At 36.0% G+C, this 24,985-nt stretch overlaps 1 protein-coding gene across 2 annotated transcripts in view; it reads right to left on the bottom strand.

Annotated features, from left to right (window-relative positions):
• The window catches only part of CNTN1 (contactin 1), a 404,810-nt gene that overhangs the window by 71,420 nt on the left and 308,405 nt on the right, over nucleotides 1–24,985 (bottom strand). For both annotated transcript variants that reach the window (XM_006055954.4, XM_006055955.4), the window contains exons 16-17: nucleotides 23,159–23,317; nucleotides 9,922–10,071 (exon numbers count right to left, since the gene is read on the bottom strand). In XM_006055954.4, the coding sequence (XP_006056016.1) occupies nucleotides 9,922–10,071; nucleotides 23,159–23,317 (309 nt within the window). The remainder of the gene's footprint in view (nucleotides 1–9,921; nucleotides 10,072–23,158; nucleotides 23,318–24,985) is intronic.

Below are 24,985 nucleotides of genomic sequence, written 5' to 3'. Positions count from 1 at the left end.
CTTAAATATGAAGCCTCCCTAGTCCCGCACGCGCTCAGCCTGGTCGTTAGACCGACTATTGTCCCTCCTTGCCTGAATAAAGGTAATCTGTCTCCATTAAGGTCATCTTCCTTTCTTCATTGCCTCGTCTGGAACTATACCTTACACATATTGAAAGCTGAAACATTAGAATACTCTTGGAAATTCTTTAAACTCCGTAACTCATGTTCTGAAGCCTAAACTCTTATGTGCTATAGAGAAACAAAAAGCATGTTGTCTTGCAATCAATGAATAAATCAAATTTTGTGTGTTTAAGTATAAATATTGTGGTGACGGGCAAATAGTTTCAAAAGTAACTCCAAAATAATTTATTATACTGAAATTTGTTGAATCAGGTATTGCCTTCATCAGGGCAAGTATTATTTGCCAAAGCATTTCACTATAATCCTTTTTATTATAATCAATATGAACCTTTCTTATTTAGAAAAGATCTAAAAATAGAGTCTGCTTATGTTATAGTGAATGTTTTTCCCATTTCATAACACTTATTTTAAAGATAATTTTGCTCTTCAAAGATCATCCATCGAGTTCAATATGCTGAAAACAAGACAAAGAAACACCCAGAAATAAAGGTAGCTGTATCTCTTAATAGAGTGTCATATACATTACTTGGAATAATAATTGGTTTAATTTCCTTTGAGCTTTGAATGTTCAGTTGTAAATTTAGCAGCTAAGGGACATTTTTTTCACAAGGGAATTGGACATATAACCTACACATCTGACATGAATCTGAGCAACTAGCTGTTCTGTACTTATATTTAGTCCTGCAGAAACAGGAGGACTTGGCCAAATAGTGATTCTGTTCAGAGAAGTAAATTACCCTGAGCACAAGGAAGTTTATTTAACTTTAGGCTCCAGGGCATTTAACAGTGAACAAACTAGGCATTCTCTTAATGATAAATCATTACAAATAATTTTAATAAATATTTTGGATAAATATAAAGTTCTTGAATTAATCACAAACAAACAATTAAAGGTAATGAGGTTTTTTAACTCATGCTTTTGCCATGATTTCAGTCTAACAGGGATTCTTTGTTGATGCTTATAGGATGACTTTGAATTTTAGTTGTAGATCTAGAAAATATTTAAAAAGAAAATCAAGCCAATACCCTGATTCATCTTTCCTATGTTATGAAACTAATGCTGTCAATTTTACTTTTAGATTTAGCACTTAAATAATTTGCATAGAAGTACCTTTGGGGACTGTAGCATTTTATTTAACAATATGCAAATCACCTTGGGACATAATTCTAAATTATAAAAATCATGGAATAGAGGCTCTTGACTTAGAATATACTGATTATTCAGTTCTTGTTAATTATTGCTTTAATTTAAATAGCTATTTTTACAGAGATAAAGTTAACATGGATATATTGGGTTGATCAAAAAAGATCATTTGGGTTTTTCCATAATATCATCCAGAAAAACTTGAATAAACTTCCTGGCTAACCCAATAGCTTCTTATTTTAATTTGCATCAGAATTTCTTTGTGATTTAAAACAAATTTTTTAGTAAGAAATTCAAAATAGCAAGTAATACTCTAGAGTCTAGATAAACAAAGCAATTAAAGTCTTACATCTGCTTTTAGTCTATCTGTAAATATGTTTTCTTTCTGAAGATATTAATAAAGTTAATAAAGTCAAAAAATTAATAAAATCAAATGAACTGCATGTTTGGATATTCAAATGAGTTGCCCATAACTCATGATCTACTGTTCTGATGGTGGGGCATATTGTTAACAATTTTAATGCATCTGCCATGTTAAATTGATGCTCTTTGCAGGTGAGGACGATCCCCTGGGGGAGGCCATGGTGACCCACTCTAGTATTCTTGTCTGGAGAATCCCATGACAGAGAAGCCTGGCAGGCTATGGTCCGTAGCGTTGCAAAGAGTCTGACAAAACTGAAGCAATCTAGCACACACGCATCAGATAAAAGAGATATAGGGTCTGAGATAGTTCACAAAAATATTAATGTCTTTAGGGCTTATCAGGCCAAATTTGTTGTTTGCTTATTAATCTAAATTTTGCTGTCAAACAGGAAATTTAAAAGCACGTAACAGAGTAAATTTGTTAATTTCTCATTGGGATGTTAGTCTAAAAACAAGTAATCTGGGGAAAGTTCAGATGGGCAGAAAAGAATGCTACAAACTGAAATAATCATGATAAATAGTAAATTTATTATTAATATAAAGAACTCAGACCAATTATGGATATTTCATTTAAGTGAAAGAATGAACACTTCCCAGTTTATCTCACTGTATTAAAAACAAAAGCATCTAATGCATATTTTAACTTTATTTTGAACAAAATAAATTGCATTTATTAATGGATTTGTCTAAATTTTAATATACAATTATCACTGTAGCTTTGATCACTACTTTTCTTTTCATTATCCTCTATTCACTTACAATTTCCAGACCCATCCTCTTTTCCTTCTTGTTCCTCTCTTTTCCTACAAATAATTTTAAGTAACTATGCTGTCATAAGCACTAAAGTTACAATATGAATAAAATCTGATTTCAGTCCTGAAGATGCTAATATAGTACAAGCTAAATATGTACAACTAGTTTTAACTCATATGTTAAATATCTACAATGTATTAAAAAATCCCCAGTAACAGTTTGCTGGATGAATGTATGAAGTGAAAGTCGCTCAGTCGTGTCCAACTCTGTGTGACCCCATGGACTGTATAGTCCATGGAATTCTCCAGACCGGAATACTGGAGTAAGTGGCCTTTTCCTTCTCCAGGGGATCTTCCCAACCGAGGGATCCAACCCAGGTCTCCCACATTGCAGGTGGATTCTTAACCAGCTGAGCCGTAAGCAAAGCCCAAGAATACTGGAGTGGGTAGCCTATCCCTTCTACAACTGGGGTCTCCTGAACTGCAGATTCTTTATCAACTGAAGTATGAGGGAAGGACCAGATGAAAGTATGAATGAATGTAAGAAAGCCCAGTGTATTAAGACTCATCTAGAACTTCGAAAGGATTTTTATATATCACACCTAACTGGATACTCAGGTTAGCACTTTTAAAACAAGATTTTTCTATTGTATTATTAGTGACAGCTACTGAATTTAATATAGCATCTTACTGGCTCTTAAATATGTTCTTTATACCATTCTTCTCCTTTATCAAACATATCTAAAAAATAAAAGTATATGAAAGAGCAGAATAGCTTCATTGGACATGAAATTAAAGTTCTAAACAAGGTATGAAAGTGTTGATTCCAGTGTTATAGTATTTTTTCTCTTTTCCTTCTTAGTTGTGTCTGGTAAATAAATGGCAAAAGCTTTCAAAGCAAACCTGAGTATACCATTTTAGGATACTGACTTGCCAACTGTACCTGAAGAGCTATTAGCCATAAGGGTTTGGTCTTACAATGACACATCACTTTGAAGGATGCTTTTGTTATCTCTCATTTACAGTCAAAATTAAATGGGTTACAAACACATCTTCTAATTCTTCATTTGGGACCATCCATTTTATAATGCACTTGTCTGTAACCAAAGAATATACCCAACCGTGCCTTGTGATCTTAACATTAAGTAATTGGACAGATAAGGGTGTATGCTGCACTAGATAATGTCCTGTCTTTCAGTCAGCATAATGAGCCACACAGTACCCTTCCCATCAAATGGAAACTAGCCTTTATCTCATATAACAAATGTTGGCATCTCTTAGAGACTTGATATAATGGTACATGACAAGACAAATAACCCCGTGTTTCAGAAAGTATTTTTTTGTAAGGATAAAAAATATAAATGTCCAATTTTATGAATACTCAATTTTTCAAAAACAAGATGAAAGAAAAAACAGAAATTAAAGAGAAAGTCTGTTGAATTTTATTGTATTAAATATATAGACATATTCTTGTAAGATGACTGAAATTATATGATTCTCCACTATGTTTAGAAAAATGGAAACATTGCCAAATGTGGTGATTTATTACAGAGTAGATAATATTTTCTTATAAGCATATTAAAGCATAAAATGAGCATTGAGAGCATAATAAAAATTTGATTCAGCAAATATTACATACTGGAAAGTACTAACTTTGCTTTCCTTACATGTTGCTAATCATTATAGGATTTCATAAGGAAAATAATTTCCACTTAGAGATGAGAAAATTGAGGTTTAGGGAGGTTGAGTAATGTGCCTCTAATTACGGAGATTTTAAATGATGGAACCAATATTCTACTAAAGAATCAATGTCCCAGAGCTTTAATACTGCACATTGTACTTCTAGGAAGTTGTTTAGGAACAAAGCTTTTATTATTACAAAGCCCTTAATTTGAATTCCAGCTCTGCTTCACATTAACTGAATGGGATATTGGCTTCTTTGTCTGTAAATTAGAAATAATAATACAAGTGAATAAAGTTATTGTGGGAATTAAATGGAGCAATGAAAGTAGAGAGTTTAGCACTCTGAGATAACACACAGAAAGTACATAAATGATAGTAGGCATAAACGTTGATTAATAAAGGTCTAAAATATTTTCTTATGAAAGGTTAACAAATGCATTACAGAGTATAGGCTTTATTTTTTCACAATTGAAAGGAATGCATCATTTCACTATATCACTATAGAGTTATATCTTGCATTCCGAATAAGACTGTCACTACTTCATGTGTTTGTTTTGTGTTTGAAGGCTTTTAAGAGAAGTTGTTTTCCAAGCACACTATAGAGAGAATTAAGTCCTTAACAAAATACATTTCAGCAAACATAATGTTAGAAGTGATACTTAATGAAGGTGATGCCAAAAGTTATTGGTTGAAAGTAATAACCTTACCAAAATTTTAGGTTTGATATCAGTCTGAAACAAATTGTTCCCAGCATTTCTAAAGATAAGAAAACATTAAGGCTGGAAAGTCTTCAGAGTTACATGAAAACTGGCAAAATGGACATAAAAAGTATTCTAGTCTTCTAAATATGATGTTAAATATAAACTATATTCAGAGATTCACATATGAAAGACTTAGATTAAATCTTTCTTTCTGAACATTTTTATTGTTGCTCTTAAAAACATATTTCATTTAATTGATTGTACACTGAGATTAAAAAATAAAAAATCTAAATTCTTATGATAATTCTGACCAAATGATCAACCAAAGTATACTAAAGCAATAAGTTTTGAAATAAATAATTTTTTGGTAACAAAATTTCTCAGAAGGAAAAGAGAGGGTCTACTAACATCGTCAATGCCAGAGAAAATATCTTCCCTCCCCATGAACAATGTTATTTTTGGATTAGAATTAATTCACATTTTACTGGTCAACATAGGACAGAAAATTAATCAAGCTCCATGAAATAAAAAAAAAAAAAAGCTGATCAGATCAGATCAGATCAGTTGCTCAGTCGTGTCTGACTCTATGCCACCCCATGAATGGCAGCCCGCCAGGCCTCCCTGTCCATCACCAACTCCCGGAGTTCACTGAGACTCACCTCCATCGAGTCAGTGATGCCATCCAGCCATCTCATCCTCTGTCATCCCCTTCTCCTCCTGCCCCCAATCCCTCCCAGCATCAGAGTCTTTTCCAATGAGTCAACTCTTCGCATGAGGTGGCCAGAGTACTGGAGTTTCAGCTTTAGCATCATTCCTTCCAAAGAAATCCCAGGGCTGATCTCCTTCAGAATGGACTCATTGGATCTCCTTGCAGGCCAAGGGACTCTCAAGAGTCTTCTCCAACACCACAGTTCAAAAGCATCAGTTCTTCGGCGCTTAGCCTTCTTCACAATCCAACTCTCACATCCCTACATGACCACAGGAAAAACCATAGCCTTGACTAGATGGACCTTTGTTGGCAAAGTAATGTCTCTGCTTTTGAATATGCTATCTAGGTTGGTCATAACTTTCCTTCCAAGGAGTAAGCATCTTTTAATTTCATGGCTGCAGTCACCATATGCAGTGATTTTGGAGCCCCCCAAAATAAAGTCTGACACTGTTTCCATTGTTTCCCCATCTATTTCCCATGAAGTGATGGGACCAGATGCCATGATCTTCGTTTTCTGAGTGTTGAGCTTTAAGCCAATGTTTTCACTCTCCACTTTCACTTTCATCAAGAGGCTTTTGAGTTCCTCTTCACTTTCTGCCATAAGGGTGGTGTCATCTGCATATCTGAGGTTATCGATATTTCTCCTGGCAATCTTGATTCCAGCTTGTGTTTCTTCTAGTCCAGCGTTTCTCATGATGTACTCTGCATATAAGTTAAATAAGCAGGGTGACAATATACAGCCTTGATGAACTCCTTTTCCTATTTGGAACCAGTCTGTTGTTCCATGTCTAGTTCTAACTGTTGCTTCCTGACCTGCATACAGGTTTCTCAAGAGGCAGATCAGGTGGTCTGGTATTCCCATCTCTTTCAGAATTTTCCACAGTTTACTGTGATCCACACAGTCAAAGGCTTTGGCATAGTCAATAAAGCAGAAATAGATGTTTTTCTGGAACTCTCTTGCTTTTTCCATGATCCAGCAGATGTTGGCAATTTGATCTCTGGTTCCTCTGCCTTTTCTAAAACCAGCTTGAACATCTGGAAGTTCATGGTTCACATATTGCTGAAGCCTGGCTTAGAGAATTTTGAGCATTACTTTACTAGCGTGTGAGATGAGTGCAATTGTGCGGTAGTTTGAGCATTCTTTGGCATTGCCTTTCTTTGGGATTGGAATGAAAACTGAACTTTTCCAGTCCTGTGGCCACTGTGGAGTTTTCCAAATTTGCTGGCATATTGAGTGCAGCACTTTCACAGCATCATCTTTCAGAATTTGGAATAGCTCCACTGGAATTCCATCACCTCCACTAGCTTTGTCCATAGTGATGCTTTCTAAGGCCCATTGACTTCACATTCCAGGATGTCTGGCTGTAGGTCAGTGATCACACCATCGTGATTATCTGGGTCGTGAAGATCTTTTTTGTACAGTTCTTCTGTGTATTCTTGCCATCTCTTCTTAATATCTTCTGCTTCTGTTAGGTCCATACCATTTCTGTCCTTTATCGAGCCCATCTTTGCATGAAATGTTCTTTTGGTATCTCTGATTTTCTTGAAGAGATCCCTAGTCTTTCCCATTCTGTTGTTTTCCTCTATTTCTTTGCATTGATCGCTGAAGAAGGCTTTCTTATCTCTTCTTGCTATTCTTTGGATATCTGAGGTAAATCTGTTATAATTTTTAACTGAAATTGGTTTATTTTGACTTTCTTAATCATTTGATATTTTTGCAATTATATTTAGAAAATGAATACTTGTTGAAGCAAGTACATGATCTCTCAGCATGAGTTATGTGGTTTAAACAACCAGTCAGATAATGTCCCAGTTCCTTCTTATTTTTGATTTTTAAGAAGGGACAACTTGTTCAGTTCATCACATAGAAGCTTCTATTACAAACATAGGAGGCTTTAATAATAAAAACCAAACTCAAGGATCCTGGCTATCTGGTATCTGCATTCTCTAAAGCTGCAATTTATATTATCCTGCATCCTAATGAGATTTATGTGAGGTAGAGTAAAAGAAACAATTGTGTTCATTTCACAGGTGGATATATGAAGGCAAACAAAAAATGGTATTCAAGTCATATATTTTTGTAATTGAGAATTGAATGTGAATTTCTACTAGAACACTAATAAAGTTTCATATAAATGACTATGCTTTTAAAACCTGCTTGAAAAACCACCTTTAAGAGAGAAAGTTGAATGTATCAGGTCTGGATTTGAATTCTGAATATTTGACATAGTTACATCAACCTAGGCAAACTATCTAGTGTCTCTGAGTTTACTGCTTATTAATGAGTATTGGATTATAATACCTTCCATTAAAACTATTAAAACACTAAGATCATGGCATTTGGCCCCATTACTTCATGGCAAATAGAAGGGGAAAAAGTGGAAGCAATGACAAATTTCCTCTACTTTGGCTTTAAAATCATTGTGGCCAGTGACCACAGCCATGAAATCAGAAGACAATTGCTTCTTGGCAGGAAAGGTATGACAGACCTATAAAGTGTGTTGAAAAGCAGATAAATCACTCTGCAGACAAAAGTCAGTATAGTTAAGACTATGGTCTTCCTAGTGGTCATGTAGGGTCGTGGAGAGCTGGACTGTAAAGAAGGCAGAGGGCCAAAGAATTGATGCCTTTGAACTATGGTGCTGGAGAAGACTCCTGAGAGTTCCTTGGACAGCAAGGAGATCAAACCAGTCAATCTTAAAGGAAATCAACCCTGAATATTCATTAGAAGGACTGATGCTGAAGCTGAAGCTTTTATTTTGGTCAACTGATGCGAACAGCTGCATCATTGGAAAAGTCCCTGCTTCTGGGAAAGCTTGAGGGCAGAAGGAAAAGAGGGCATCAGAGGATGAAATGGTTGAATGGCATCTCTGATCAAATGGACATGAAGTTGAGCAAATTCCAGGAGATAGTGAGGGACAGGGAAGCCTGGTGTGCTGCTGTCCATGGGGTTGCAAAGAGTCAGACCCAATTGGGCAACTGAACAATAACAATATAATACCTACCTCAAAATATTATTAGGAGGATTAACTAAAATATATGTGAAAATAGTCAGCATAGATCAGTATTTTAGTGTTTCTATTCTTCTTTTATTATAGAATCATCTATTTTATCTGGTAAATTACATGAAGTTACATGAAACTTTAAGACAGAGTTTACTGATGGCAGTCTGTGAATAATTTAGATTTAAAAACTACAGACAGTACAATTCATAATTATATTTAGAAGTTAGGCCAAGGGATTGATGTAGCCAGAAATGGATAAATGTTATTAAGATAACACAGCAGAATTTTAATGGTGTTCTGTCATCCATTTAAAATATTTTTCCCCAAATAAAGCACTGAAGTTTGGCAAGGCATAGTAAAAATAAACAAACTCAGAGAGTCTACAAAACATTTTCTTTTTCATAGACAAGGAATGATAAAGAAAAGTTATTATTAGAATCAGAACAATATTTTTGCCCAGAAATGCAAGGGAGAAGGAAAACAGAGTGGAATATTTCTTGTATGAACGATTATTAAAATGGAGTTGGTGTTCAGCATAAAAATTGGACCTAAATTGGAAGAATAGCTATGGTTGAGCTGAAAAGAGCACATTTAGAGTGGCACCTAATACTCAAAAGAACACATTATAAGTATTTCTAAGGTGCTCTGACTCCCCAGGTGTACAGATCTGAGAGTGTCCTTCACTTTCTCTCCAAAGCCTGCTTATCCTACTCTCCTGCTCATACTTCCATCCATGTGACCATTCAGTTATAAATGTCTCTGAAAGACAGAAAAAAATGTGAGCCTTCTAGATCAAGGAAACTGTCTACATGACTCTGCCTGGTTAAGATTCACAATTTACATTAAAATTTATATTCTAAATGGACTTCCCTGGTGGCTCAGACGGAAAAGAATCTGACAGCAATGTGGGAGACCCGGGTTTGATCCCTGGGTGGGGAAGACCCCCTGGAGAAGGAAATGGCAACCCACTCCAGTATTCTTACTTGGGGAATTCCATGGACAGAGGAGCCTGGTGGGCTACAGTCCATGGGGTCACAAATAGTCAGACATGACTGAGAGACTAACACTTTCACTTATATTCTAAATGCCAAATTCATTTAAGTAGTGTCTAGAGGATCACAGACTTGCCTCTATTTACCTCTTTCGCATTAATTATGTAAAAATATTTTAAAGCTTTATATTTTCTCTTTTGATTTTTGACTTCTAGGCACATAATGTGCATACATGTGTGATATACGTATATATATATATATATATATATATATATATACACATTTTTAATTACTTACTTCACAGCATTATTTCCAAATATGTTCAATTATGTATTAAAGTGTCACTGAATTTATAAAACTTTTAAATTTTAAAACGTTTTTTCTACATACCAGCGCCATCTGTTTTAATTTTGTTTGATGGTATACTGGGCTCTCCTATACCCAATGTATTGGTTGCTACCACACGAAATTCATATTCCATCCATGGGATTAAATCCACTGCTCTTGCTGCCTCCATGTTTCCTTCAATAATTGGGGGATCTAAATAAAACAAATATTAAACAGAGAATATTAGTTGAGTAATATCACTCTTATAATTCCCTATTTTTATTTTACTCTTTTGAGAAAATGGCACATATTCCACTAAGTCAAATATAAATAAAAACTAGGATGACAAAATCTTAATTAGATTTAAAGAAGTAAGAAGAGAGGTCCTTAAGAAAATCTTAGACCTTAGAAAGACAGACACACATATGTATCATTTATTTAGTAAGTATAGGTCAGGTGCACTCAGATTCTGCTCTTCTAACTGACTCCCAGTTCAGGTCTTTGCTGCTAGTCCACTGGCTACACTCTGAACACTGAGAATATGTATTCTGAAGACAGAATCCAGAAAAATTCTTGACCCGAGGGTATGATTCAGGAAGATAAAATTTTTCTGGACTCAAACTGATACAGTGTATAGGTAGAAAATGATTGATAAGTACAGTACCTATATGTTTATACCCTTTTGTTGTAAGCTTTTTAGATTTAAACCCAAATCATTTGGGGCAGTTATTAATAAATGTTAAAATAATTCATTCAGATTTATTTAATATTCAGAATTTATGCTACTAGATATTAACAGGTAAATTATACCTTAGGGGTAAGATATGCTTATTTAGTTTATGTATTAGAAAACATACAACCAAGGCAGGACCATACATTATTTTAAGTTCAGTTCAGTTTAGTTCAGTCGCTCAGTCGTGTCCGACTCTGCAACCCCATGAATTGCAGCACGCCAGGCCTCCCTGTCCATCACCAACTCCCGGAGTTCACTCAAACTCATGTCTATCGAGTCGGTGATGCCATCCAGCCATGTCATCCTCTGTCATCCCTTTCTCCTCTTGCCCCCAATCCCTCCCAGCATCAGAGTCTTTTCCAATGAGTCAACTCTTCGCTTGAGGTGGCCAAAGTACTGGAGTTTCAGCTTTAGCATCAGTCCTTCCAATGAACACCCAGGACTGATCGCCTTCAGAATGGACTGGTTGGATCTCCTTGCAGTCCAAGGGACTCTCAAGAGTCTTCTCCAACACCACAGTTCAAAAGCATCAATTCTTCGGCACTCGGCTTTCTTCACAGTCCAACTCTCACATCCATTCATGACCACTGGAAAAACCATAGCCTTGACTAGATGGACCTTTGTTGACAAAGTAATGTCTCTGCTTTTGAATATGCTATCTAGGTTGGTCATAACTTTCCTTCCAAGGAGTAAGCATCTTTTAATTTCATGGCTGCAATCACCATCTGCAGTGATTTTGGAGCCCCCCAAAATAAAGTCTGACACTGTTTCCACTGTTTCCCCATCTATTTCCCATGAAGTGATGGGACCAGATGCCATGATCTTCATTTTCTGAATGTTGAGTTTTAAGCCAACTTTTTCACTCTCCACTTTCACTTTCATCGAAAGGCTTTTTAGTTCCTCTTCACTTTCTGCCATAAGGATGGTGTCATCTGCATAAGTTAGTTATCCTAAAATATTTTTTAGGGCTTCCCTAAAAAACTCTTCGATGGTAAAGAATCTGCCTGTCAATATGGGTTCAAACCCTGGGTTGGGAAGATCCCCTGGAGAATGTAAAGGCAACCCACTCCAGTATTCTTGCCTGGGAAATCCCATAGATAGGGATTATTTATTTATCTATTTATTTATTAATCCAGGTAAGCAATAGTTCATTGGACATGGCTTAGCCACTAAACAACAACAAAATACTTTCACATGTCTTTAATAATCAATCTACACATACATATGCATATAAAACAAATGTACATCATTTATTTGAAAAATGTATTCCCTTAGGCTTACATATGACTCATTATCTTATTACTTAGGGAATTCCTAAATCTTTATCTAACACTGCAGACCATGAATACATAGCTTTTTAAGATACTGTACCAACTGCCACCATAAATGCTAAGCATCACAGTGTCAGTTTCTACTTTTGGACGAATTCCTATACAGCTCAGCCTATCCCATGTGTCACGTTGCCACATGTGGCAGAACTCTCCTAGACACTAATTTTACCATCCAATGTCTTATTTTGTTAAGGACTTGTTTTATATATTTGACATATTTTTGACATTCTGATGAAAACTTTGGCTTTGCTTTTGCCTCTGTTTTAATTCTGCCTCTTTATCTTCTATCACCTCCACTACACTGTCACACCATATCAGAATCTGTTTGTCTTACTTCATATACATAAGAACTAATTTTAGGTAATTGGAAGAGGGAAGATGAAGTTTTGAATGTGCAGGACTCTTCACAGAGAAAGGGAAAACAGAGGGCTCATTGTTATGACACTGGGTAGAGTCTTCCTCACTAGATGCCTTTTAATGATTTTGAGCTTCCATGATTTGAATGGTGATTGTCCCTCCCCTGCCAAAAGATATGTCTATGTTCAAATCACCAGAACCTTGAATGTGACTTTGTTTTGCAAAGAATTTATCAACCATTTTAATTTTAAGACTAAAACAAAGTTAAAAATCTTTGGTTAAAATCATCCTGGATTGTCTAGATGGATCCTAAATCCAATGACCAATGTTCTTATAAGAGAAACACAACAAGGAAACATAGAGAAGAGGAGGGCAAAATGTGACCACAAAGGCAAAAACTGAAGGGAAGCAGCCACATGCCAAGGAGTATTTAGAGCTTCTGGAAGCTGGGAAAGGCAAGAAATGGGTTGTTCCCTGAGATCCTTGGAGATGGTACAGCCCTGCCAACACCATGATTTTGTACTTCTGTTGTTGTAAACCACCAAATCTGTGGTAACATGTTATGACAGTTGCTGCTGCTGAGTCGCTTCAGTCGTGTCCGACTCTGTGCGACCCCATAGACGGCAGCCCACCAGGCTCCCCTGTCCCTGGGATTCTCCAGGCAAGAACACTGGAGTGGGTTTCCATTTCCTTCTCCATGCAAAGTGAGAAGTCAAAGTGAAGTCACTCAGTCGTGTCTGACTCTTAGCGACCCCATCCCACCTGGCTTCTCCGTCCATGGGATTTTCCAGGCAAGAGTACTGGAGTAGGGTGCCATTGCCTTCTCCGTTATGACAGCCCTAGGGAATTAATACTGAGATTTAGAGGCAGAGACTGGTGGAAATATCTGTGAGTTTGTAAGTCTGGAAAGTACAAGTTAAAAAGTATAACAGAAGGGTCAAGGAGGCAGTTGGATATTCTCCTCTGCTACTTATGCTGCAAAACCCCAGTCCCATTTAAATGTCTGAAGAATGGAAATGTTGAAACTGTTCTAAAGGGCCATTCTTGGCAAGGGCATGGTGCTCTCAAGATGGTAAAACCTACACTGGGGCTTTTCCAAGCAGCTGGGCAGTCAATAGGTAGGGGCAGGTGAAGTCTGGGTCAGAACAGGAATACCCTGATGGATGTGCAGTAAAAACTGCAGCTGATAAACTGACTCCAAACATGCATGAAGGTCCAATACTAAAATATCTCCAAGCAAATGGAAGCTCAGGAGTATGTCCTGAGTAGTAAGTCATACTTGACTACAGAAAATATTTGGAAGAATGGTGAGAGATAAAGAAAAATCAACTGGAGTCAATTTAGGGTAAGTTTTAGATTCCAGATGAAGATGTAAGATCTGTGACTAAATGAAGTCTGAGGTAAAGAAAGAAGAACAAGCAAAGAGCCATGGAGTTACATTACAACCATGAGAGGACAGGCCTCAGTGGGAAACCCTTGGCCCAGTGATGCAAATGACTTTCAAAACAGGAAATTGAAAGTGGGTGTTAGGAAGATAGACTTTCAAGATGTACCTTATGAATAATTAAAGAAGGAATTTGATATCAACAAGCTAATAATATATCTACAAATATAGCTAAAGGTGTAAAAGCTCCTCTTTTTAAGAACAAAAACCAGTTATGTTCATTCTTATTAATATACACTAACATCAGCACCTATGAAATGGTAAGTATCTAAAACAAAAAAGTTTTTGGCATATCTTTACAATACTCTCTGTATAAAACCATTTATATAAGTAATAGGGCTAATCTAGCAAAAATGATGAATACCAATCATTTTAGAAAAATGTATCTAGAATTAAATGTGGTTCTGTTTCTGGCCCGCTTTCCTTCCCCAAAAGGGGTCAGGACTTCTGACTCATACCGTATCACAAGAACAGGATTTAAAAGTTTGCTTTCTAATTTTTTTTTTCCTGTCCAATCTTGAGCTAAGCAGCCCATATCATCATCTTACAATTAGAACCTCAAGATTGGCTATGTCCATACCAGGCCATACTCATAATATATCTCTATGTCCCACTTATTTACTCCTATTTGTCATTTATGGATATATATATCTCCATATATATGTTTGTGTTTCTTTTACTTCTTAATCATATTTTGGGGCCACTCAGGGCTTCGTATACCTAGTATGATGTCTTGTAGGTAAAAGTACTTGATAAATATTTGTAGAAATCGTAAACAAAATACAAATACAGAAATTGTGCTTATTTAGTGTTCTTTCCTGGAGAATCCCAGGGACGGGGGAGCCTGGTGGGCTGCCGTCTATGGGGTCGCACAGAGTCGGACACGACTGAAGTGACTTAGCATAGAGTTTACAAAGTCTCAGCACAACCATGTGTACAACAATCACTTTATTTTCTCCTTCAACCCTGAATCAGGCAGGCTACCTGCCCTACCAACCCTGAATCAGCAGGTAGTAGAAAAGAGGGCATTATATTACTTGAACCCTCCAAAAAATATCCATGCTTTATGGCTTTTATATCTATATTCAACTCATAAATTATCCTGCCTTGTCTAAAGCAGAGGATAAAGCTCATCTCCATTCTCTTAAGCTCTCTCACATTCTCTTTAACTCTGAGTTGGTCCTTTCTGATTTCTCTCCTCCACTGCTACTATGTTTTACCTAATTTTTATTCATTTTATTCATAGCCCTAAATGTTCCTATAAAAGGATTTGTACCTCTTGTAATTTTTTCCAATCCCTTTAGCCTTGGTAGAAGCTACTGGATGTATTTTATTTTTCCAAAACCACCCACACAGATAGGTTGGAAGCAAAGGTCATCTTTCCTTTGAAAAGAGTTTCATGCCCCTAGCCAAATGGACAATAGTTAGGAGCAGAGGGATTCTGTGTCACCTTTCTTCAGCCAAGTCTCTTGCTACCTGTTTGCTATTTCTGGGGTCAGAAAGAGAGGTGAGTACTTTGCACAACAGAGGCAAATACCCGGAATTAGGACTGAGAGTTCAAGTTCCTGAGTTTCAACTGAGTCAGTTCTGAGTCAGGTCACTTTTTACAGATTACAGTGTAGAAAATCAGATTTTTAACTGTATAAGGTCAGAGGCTTCTCTCTGTTAGAAAAAAAACAAAGGTAAAATATTATATTGAAGGAGGAAACAGACAGAACAGGCTCCATCTTGAAAGCAGGACTCCATCTTGGGCCGGACTAGACTTTGAGCTATATGCCCAGTATTTATGGAAACGACATACCAACTGGAAAACCAGACCCCCTCCCGCTACCTATGAAAGAGCCCCAGGGCTCATATCTAGACTCTCCATCACCTAAAAGAATACACTAATTATCTGTGTAACCAAGTAGAATCATAAATTCTATTATGCGTATTGGGGTATGACCAAAGGCCTATTGATAATTGTCCACTGTTAACTACCTAGGCTTAAGGCATACGAATCACAGGTTTAAGGCATATGAATCATGGGTTAATTTTTATTGTATCTTTCTTCTCCTTTGTTCAGAGTAGTTTCAGAGAATTTGGGGAGGTGGGTTTGAACATGTACACTTGGGGTATATAAGATTTTCACAAAAACTGATCGGGGTCCTTGACTAAGAGGAGACTCTGCCTTGGGCCCATGGTGTAATAAACTGCATTCCACTATCTGCATTGTCCTACTGAGTGAGTTTGTTTCCCGGAACGTGTGTCTACAACAGTATATTAACCTGACAGGTATTTAGATTGGTTGCAAAAGGATATAGAATAGGAGACATAAATCTTACTTTAATACTCAGATCAAAAGACTCTTCTTTAGAAGGTCTTATTTTGATAACCAGCCCTGAGCAGTAACGTAGAGATATATTTTCAAATAGTTTTAGCCCATAATGCTCAGAATTAAAAAGAGAAATTCTAACTGTTCTTTGGAGGAAAAGAGAAGCAAGCCTTATGGGTATTGAAAGGCCAAAAGTTACAAGGTTTTGCTTTGTGGTGCTTTGTCATATGCTTTGTATTGCCGTACCTTCTAAGTCACATTGATTAATTCTTTGAGCAGCTTCAGAAACACACAGAATGACCTCCAGACTAAGAAAAAGAAGAAGTTTCAAAAATAACTCCAGGCAATGTATCACCTGTTCTAGATTCTCCAATGTTGCCATAGTAAATGCTGCTATTTCCTCAGGATTTAAATACAATTCAAATCCTCAGTAACTTCCATTTCAATCTAAAACACAAGTTTTTGAAAGTACCTGGAAACCATTACCCACTTGGGGATTCTAGCTGAAAAAAACTAGTCCATTGTTCGAAAATGAAAATGGGCATTTAAAGGCTTCTCTCTGGCACTGACACAAGTACTCTGTGTGATGTTAGAGGCTCTAGACCCAACACAGAGACCATTTGGCAGGACTCAGGGAGGAGCCGGAGGTGTGACAAAGTTCCTTGAAGAGAAAGAGAAGTAGATTGCACTTTGGCATCCCAGAGTGTATGATTCATTGATTCTTCTCTAGGGAAAATTTGCATGTAGCCTCATAAAAACCCAGAAATTTATATTTGAAATGAGAACAACAAAAGTGAAGCTACAGGAAAGCATCAAGAAAATAGTAAATTTTTAAAATGCAATCTCCTACAAGGAGCCCAATTCTTTTTTTCATTTTTTAAACTATTACTTTGGCAAAGATTTAAAAAAAAAATACTAATGTATACCTGTGGCGGATTCATTTTGATATTTGGCAAATCTAATACAGTTATGTAAAGTTTAAAAATAAAATAAAATTAAAAAAAAAGGAGAAAAAAAAATACTAAATACTAAGTAGCAATGTGGTAGAAGAGAAACTCATATACTGGTGGTGGAAGTAAAAACTTATACCTTTCTACAGTGTAATTTTGCAGTATGAGCTTAAGCATGCTTACACTCAATAATTTAAATTACAAATGTTTATTCTGAGGAAATAATCTAAATAATCTGAATAATTCAGAGAAACATTTATGTACTGAGATGATAATTGCAGAGATTTATAACAATTCTAGTCTTCCTTATGATAGAACTTTAAACATAAGGACATTTTTCTTCCTTTTCTTTCTTTCTTTTTTTTTTGAAAACATATCCAGGATTCTCTCAATTGTTCCTCATAGCACAGTTTCCAGGCCATTTTATATTCTGGCCAGCCTTTCTCTTCCACACAAACCATCACCAGAAGTATTCTATAATTTTTCCTCTGAAAGCAGTAGCATATAATCCAACATAACATTCTAAATCTGACCTGAGCATCTCGAGGAACTCTAGGAATGGTATCAAATTTATGTCGTTCATCCCCAAAAATGCTCAAGAGAAGTAATACTTAACAGTAGCTTGTTTTGGAAAGATGTGCTTTCCATTATTTCATGTCATTATCCTAAATTTAATCTTTAGAATGTTGAAAGCTGGTATCTGAAAAATACCTATTGGACGCCTAAAATAATTACCTTCATAAAACTGAATTTAATTTGGCACCTCCTGTCTTCAGTGGACACCACTATAAACAAAAACCATGGGATTTTTATTTCTGCATTGGTTGCCAAAATTATTTTTCACTTCTATTTATTGAAGGAGGAAACAGACGGAACAGGCTCCATCTTGAAAGCAGGACTCCATTTTGGGCTGGACTGTGGACTTTGAGCTATATGCCCAGTATTTATGGAAATGACATATCAACTGGAAAACCAGACCCCCCCAGATGGGAGAGCCCCAGGGCTCATATCTAGACACTCCACCTAGGTGGAGAGTCTATTCACCTATTCACCTAAAAGAATACCCTAATTAACTGTGTAACCGAATAGAATCATAAATTCCATTATGCTCATTGGGGTATGACCACAGGCCTATTGATAATTGTCCACTGTTAACTACCTAGGCTTAAGGCATACGAGAATCACGGGTTAACTTTGTATCTTTCTTTTCCTTTGTTCAGAGTAGTTTCAGGGAATTTGGGGAGGTGGGTTTGAGCATGCACACTTAGGGTATATAAGGTTTTCACAAAAACTGGTCGGGGTCCTTGGCTAAGGGGAGACTCTGCCTTGGGCCCACCAGTGTAATAAACTGCACTCCACTGTCTGCATTGTCCTTCTGAGTGAGTTTGTTTCCCAGAACACGTGGCTAAAACATTAGGACACAATCACAAGAGAACAATACTGATACTACTAACAAGAATATATAAAATAATATAAATAATAATAGCTTTTGCAGAGCCCATCATAGGGTTGAATTTGTGAGGAAATCTAATGAATTAAATCATCATTGATAGAGTCATGGGAAGAGGAGGAAGTAGTCACAAATGTTCATAAGAAAAACTCAGTTTAACGTTTCATAGATATTTAAAGACAGAGTGCATGCTGGCATGACTTTTTTGAATCCATGGGAAATAAAGGAGAGTCTTTTCCTGTTGATAAGTTCTTTTTTGTAGGCTTCACCAGATGTATTCAATAAAGTTTGGAAGCAGAAGAGTGCTGAGAGACCACCCTTAAAGGCAATGTTTCTATATCTCACTGATATTATCGGTAAAAATATGAAGATTATTCTGATAAACTCAGGTAAATCAGGTAAGCTCTGATTAATGATTAGAGTAATCATTAAGGTTTTATATTTAGAGAATTTCATTAAATTAGCTAAATTTTTATGCTAGAAAATATTCATAATGCAAAAGAAAGCAATAAAGAAGGAATAGAAAGACATAAACATGAAATATTTAGAAGGCAAAAATATCAGGCAAATATAAATTCAACTACACCAGTGATAACATCAAATGTTAATGGATTAAATAATCAAAAGGCAGAGATTGTAGGCTAGATATAAAATAAGATCCAACTATATGCTATCAACAGAAAATATACTTTAGATTCAAAGATACAAATAGGTTGGCAATTGTAAAAGATATAACATGGAAACAGGAACCATAACAAATAGAAGCATCTATGTTAATATCAGAAGCACCCTATTCAAATGCAACTTTTGCTTCCCAATCTCCCTTCTCTGTTTTTTTTTAGCACTAAACACCATGTGACTTACTTTACATTTTAGTTAGTTGCTTACTACAATCTCTCCTAGTAGAATGTAAGCTCTTTAAAGATAGGGCTATGGCATTTGGTTTGTTTATTTATTTATTTATTTTTTTCCCTCTCTCATCTACTCACAGCTGGTCAATTATGAAACCAGCATCTAGGACAGGTTCAGACACACAAGGGCAGCTCAATATGTATACATTTAATGAATGAACCTTATGAGCCTTAATTAGTTGTTAAGGATAGAATAGTGAATCAAACAAAAGTCTTCCTTCTCATGAAACATAGTTTATAATAGAATAATTTTTTTTAGTGAGAAGCATATTTTATTGAGCTACACAGTAAGCATACACAATTAATGGAGATGATTGCAATTATTATTCCTTTCTCAAAGCCAAACCAAATTTTAAACATGTGTGTATTTCATTTGCTCTCCAGTATCTATAATTAACATCAATTTGACTGGATATTGAAGATCATCTACTGTTTTATTACTGTCATCCATTTTCATTCTATTTGGAGAAGCAGAAGCTGCTTGTGCATTATTTTGTCAAATATCTAAATGGTTTAAAAAATTGTTTTTCAAATGGTTGGATTTTGCCAAGTATGCTTATAAATAATTCTTATACTCACAAGCATAATGTAATAGAAATGTTTCACTTGTTTCTAATTCATTTGAACTTCATAAACTTATATACAGAATTGCTCAGTTGTGTTCAACTTTTTGTGGCCCCATGGACTGCAGTGCACCAGGCTTCCCTGTCATTCACCATCGCCCAGAGTTTGCTCATACTCATTTCCATTAAGTCGTGGTGCCATCCAACCATCTCGTCCTCCCCTTCCCTCCTACCTTCAATCTTTTCCAACATCAGGGTACTTTCCAATGAGTCAGCTCTTTGCATCCGGTGACTAAAGTACTGGAACTTCAGCTTCAGCATCAGTCGTTCCAATGAATATTCAGGCTTGATTTCCTTTAGGATTGACTGGTTTGATATTCATGCAGTCCAGGGGATTCTCAGGAGTCTTCTCCAACACCACAGTTTGAAAGCATCAATTCTTTGGCATTCAGCCTTCTTTATGGTCCAACTCTTACATCCATACATGACTACTAGAAAAACCATAGCTTTGACTAGAAGGACTTTTGTCAACAAAATGATGTCTCTGCTTTTTAATCCTCTGTTTAGATTTTTCATAGCTTTTCTCTCAAGGAGAAAGAGTCTTTTAATTTCATGGCTACAGTCACCATCCACAGTGATTTTGGAGCCCAAGAAAATAAAGTCTGTAACTGTTTCCATTGTTTCTCCATCTATTTGCTGTAAAGTGATGGAGCCAGATGCCATGATCTTTGCTTTTTGAATATTGAGTTTTAAGTGAGCTTTTTCACTCTCTCCTCTTTCACCTTCATCAAGAGGCTCTTTAGTTCCTCTTTGCTTTCTACCATTAGGGTGGTGTCATCTGCATATCTGAGGTTACTGATATTTCTCCTGGCAATCTTGATTTCAGCTTGTGCTTCATCTAGCCCGGTATTTTGCATGATGTACTCTGCATAGAAGTTAAATAAGCAGGGTGACAATATACAACATTGATGTACTCCTTTACTAATTTTGAATCAGTCTGTTGTTCCATGTCCAGTTCTAACTGTTGCTTCTTGACCTACATACAGGTTTCTCAGGAGGCAGTTTACGTGGTCTAGTATTCTCATCTCTTGAGGAATTTTCCACAATTTGTTGTGATCCACATAGTAAAAGGCTTTAGTGTAATCAATGAAGCAGAAGTAGATGGTTTTTCTGGAATTCTCTTGCTTTTTCTATGATCCAATGGATGTTGACAATTTGATCTCTGGTTTCTCTGCCATTTCTAAAACCATCTTGTACAGCTGGAAGTTATCGGTTCAGGTATTGTTGAAGCCTAGCTTAGAGGATTTTGAGCATGACCTTGCTAGCATATGAAATGAGTGTAATTGTGTGATAGTTTTAATGTTCTTCAGCATTGCTTTTCTTTGGGATTGGAATGAAAACTGACCTTGTCCAGTCCTGTGGCAACTGCTGAGTTTTCTAAATTTTCTTTCTTTAGACTTAAATTGAAAAAAAGTAGGGAAAACCACTAGGCCATTCAGGTACTGTAGAGAATTGCTTAACAATAAAATATATCCTGTGCTGTTCTTAGTTGCTCAGTTGTGTCCAACACTTTGCAACCCCATGGATTGTAGCCCACCCGGCTTCACTGTCCATGGGAATTCTCCAGGCAAGAATACTGGTATTCTTGTAGAGGCTGCCATGCCCTCCTCTAGAGGATCTTCTCAACCCAGGGATCAAACCCACGTCTCCCACATTTCAGGCAGATTCTTTACTGTCTGAGCCACCACGGAAGCCCAAGAATACTGGAATGAGTAGCCTATCCTTCTCCAGAAGATCTTCTCAATCCAGGAATTGAACCAGGGTCTCCTGCAATGCAGGTCAATCCTTTACCAGCTGAGCTACCTGAGAAGCCCAAAAATGTATCCTAAACCCTTGGTATAGATTTCATATTTATATTTCATTAATTTCCTATGATAAGAAGACATTATCCTAAAAAGGTAAATGTAAATTAAAACTTCTCAGGGAGCAATACAAATAAATTCCATTATGTAAAGATTAAAACGAGCAGGTTTAAGTTATGCTGGGACTAATTCTTGTTGTTGGTTTTTTTGTTTTTTTAAAGGAACATTCTATTCCCTTTTGTCTTTTTTCTTCCCTTTGTGACAACAAAGGCCATATTTTATGCCTCTTCCTTATGCATCTAAAATATATTCTGATAACTACAAATTTGATTAGAAATATTGTCAACAATAACAAGGATTAACAGGCTATTTTATCAAAACAATCCTCTATCTACTTTTATATCTGAGAAAATAAGCTAACATGTGATATTGAAGACTGGTGATAACAAATGGCAATGGTAATAACTTCTACACAAGGGAAAGTACCCACTTACTCTTAGAATTTTTTTTCTTTTAGAAAATCTGAATAAAATATGAGGCGGGAAACAGTTGAGGCACTAAACTTCTTTTAAAGCCTGTTTTGAGGAAATTTAAGCCAGACAGGAACATACTCAGAGTTATGCCAGTAAGATTTAAGTGTTTAATCTTTATGATCAATTGTCTTTTTTTTTTTTTAATGCAGAGCTATAGTACCTATGTAATTTGATAAAAAGGGTAATAAATAATGCTATAGATACCATTTGCCAAAGTAACACCTCCTCTATACTTTTTTCCTAATACATCTTAGACTTACATATAGCTCAAATAAGAAACCCAGGAGGCCTCTCTTTGCTCCCCCATTATATTAATAGATTAGCCATGCTGCTTCGTCCTTTATAGCTTTAAAACATTTAGTTTGTTGTAGTTTTGTTTACTACCAAAGTGTGGGGTTACTAAAAAAATAATTTTTTTAAAGAAAATTTTCAGGGTAGAGAAGACTCTTGAGAGTCCCTTGGACTGCAAGGAGATCCAACCAGTCCATTCTGAAGGAGATCAGCCCTGGGATTTCCCTGGAAGGAATGATGCTAAAGCTGAAACTCCAGTACTTTGGCCACCTCATGCGAAGAGTTGACTCATTGGAAAAGACTCTGATGCTGGGAGGGATTGGGGGCAGGAGGAGAAGGGGACGACAGAGGATGAGATGGCTGGATGGCATCACTGACTCGATGGATGTGAGTCTGAGTGAACTCCAGGAGTTGGTGAGGGACAGGGAGGCCTGGCATGCTGCGATTCATGGGGTTGCAAAGAGTTGGACATGACTGAGCGACTGAACTGAACTGAACTGAATACAAGAAAAAAGAATTCATCTCAAAACATGAACAGATTAATCAAACAAATAAACTCACCTGTCTTCGCATCTTTCCAATCATCCGAAAGAATAGTCTTTGTCTGGATAGTGTACTTAGATATAGGACTATGATTGTCTGAACCACGGCTCCAAGTAAGTGCCACAGAAGTGGCTCTAATGTCTTCTATTCGCAGACCACCTGGAGGGCCTGGAGGGCCTGGAATGAAAATATGGGTAATGAATCAATGAATCCCATCCAGTGAATTGGGTGCATATTGGCATACAAAATTGTCTTCCTTGCAATTAATCTAAAGAATATTTACACAATGAAATCAGTGTTGCCACATTCCTTTTAAGCATAAACTATAAGAAGCAATACTAATGGTATTTATAGTTTTTACTAAATGATTTCATGATGTCTTTTTATGAAAAGAGATAAATGCCATCCTTTAAAATGGCATTATTATTCAGGATATATATGATAATCTTTGACTCATAAAATACAATTGACATCAAGGAACCTAACAGATTTTAATCATAGTGAGATTTAATGAAATTTTGCTGAATAAATGAATCAGAGCAGATAACACTGTCTAGATATGAGGATAGTTAGTCATAGTTTCATTCTGCTTCCCCAAAATGGAACAAATACTTTTTAATAATTCTAAATGTTATAGTTAATTTATTTTACTTGGAGTAGAAATTTCTGAAAATGACTGTATGTTCCATTTTGGGTAATACATTCTATGTTAGTTAAAGTAATAGAAATAATATTAAAAGAAATATTTCTGTGTATATAAAAGGTAGAAAACAACTATTAATTCAGGCATACCAGGAATGATCTAAAAACATCAAATAATATACTGAAGAAACAGGTCAGAAGAATTATACTGCAGAAACAGGTCATAAGACAATGTTAAAAATAGGATTTCACAGATGCTTAATAACTCAGTATTGATATTATTCATTTATTCTCTAAACTGAGAACACTGTGTTGAGTGGGAGAAATGAAAAGATAAATGAGACATAACTTTCGGGCTTTGAACAGATCTTTGTCGTGCAAAGGGTGAAATGGCACAATAAATAAGTAACTGTAAAAGACAGTAGCAAATGCCAAGTTTATGGGTTACAGCATGCTTAGACTTTGCATCATGATGTCTTCTTTTTAAAATTGTGAGAAAAAGTTCTTTAGATGGTAATGTAGTGTCTACCACTTACAATGCTAAACAAGGTTCTGTTGCCAGAGAACTCCTAAGATAGACATTTCAGACAATGACATCACTTTTCTTTGCATCAGAAAGGAGGCCATCCCCGATTGAATTAGGCACATTGAACAAAATAATCAACAACGTTAGCAGAGTGGCAAATTTTTTAAGTATTGAATAAAACACATGTTTTTATCTTTTAGGTGAAAGCAAATACAAAGAGAAATCTTGAGAGCAGCTAGAGAAAATGGGTACATTATTTAAGTGCCTTCCCGTTTAAATGTCAGATCAGCTGCTTTATCTACAGGGCCTTGTTCTCCACATGGGCTTTGGTCTTTACAGAGGTATAGATAACACTCCAAACCTGCACCAATTTCTTTGTAATTGGTCCCAAAGAGAAAAATGTGTATAGAACAACACAGTTGCATTACTACTAACAGTAAAATAACACAAGACACAGCCTATTTATGATAGTAACTTTTATTTAGAAGCACAAAACATAAATTAATAAGGGCAAATAGATTCTTATAAATATATAATATGTAATAGTATTTTTATACTTACTGATGTTAATTAAAAGTAACAATAATATGCCATCCAAAATTAATGAAAATAGCCACATAAATTATATAAACCACATTTGATATTCAGAAAGAACATGTTGCATTTTCCATATGTAA

This window comes from Bubalus bubalis, chromosome 4 (genome assembly GCF_019923935.1).
Source record: "Bubalus bubalis isolate 160015118507 breed Murrah chromosome 4, NDDB_SH_1, whole genome shotgun sequence".
In the NCBI taxonomy this organism is placed as follows: Eukaryota; Metazoa; Chordata; class Mammalia; order Artiodactyla; family Bovidae; genus Bubalus; species Bubalus bubalis.
Note: the sequence above shows the minus strand (reverse complement) of the source record. Positions and strands in the feature narration are given on the sequence as shown.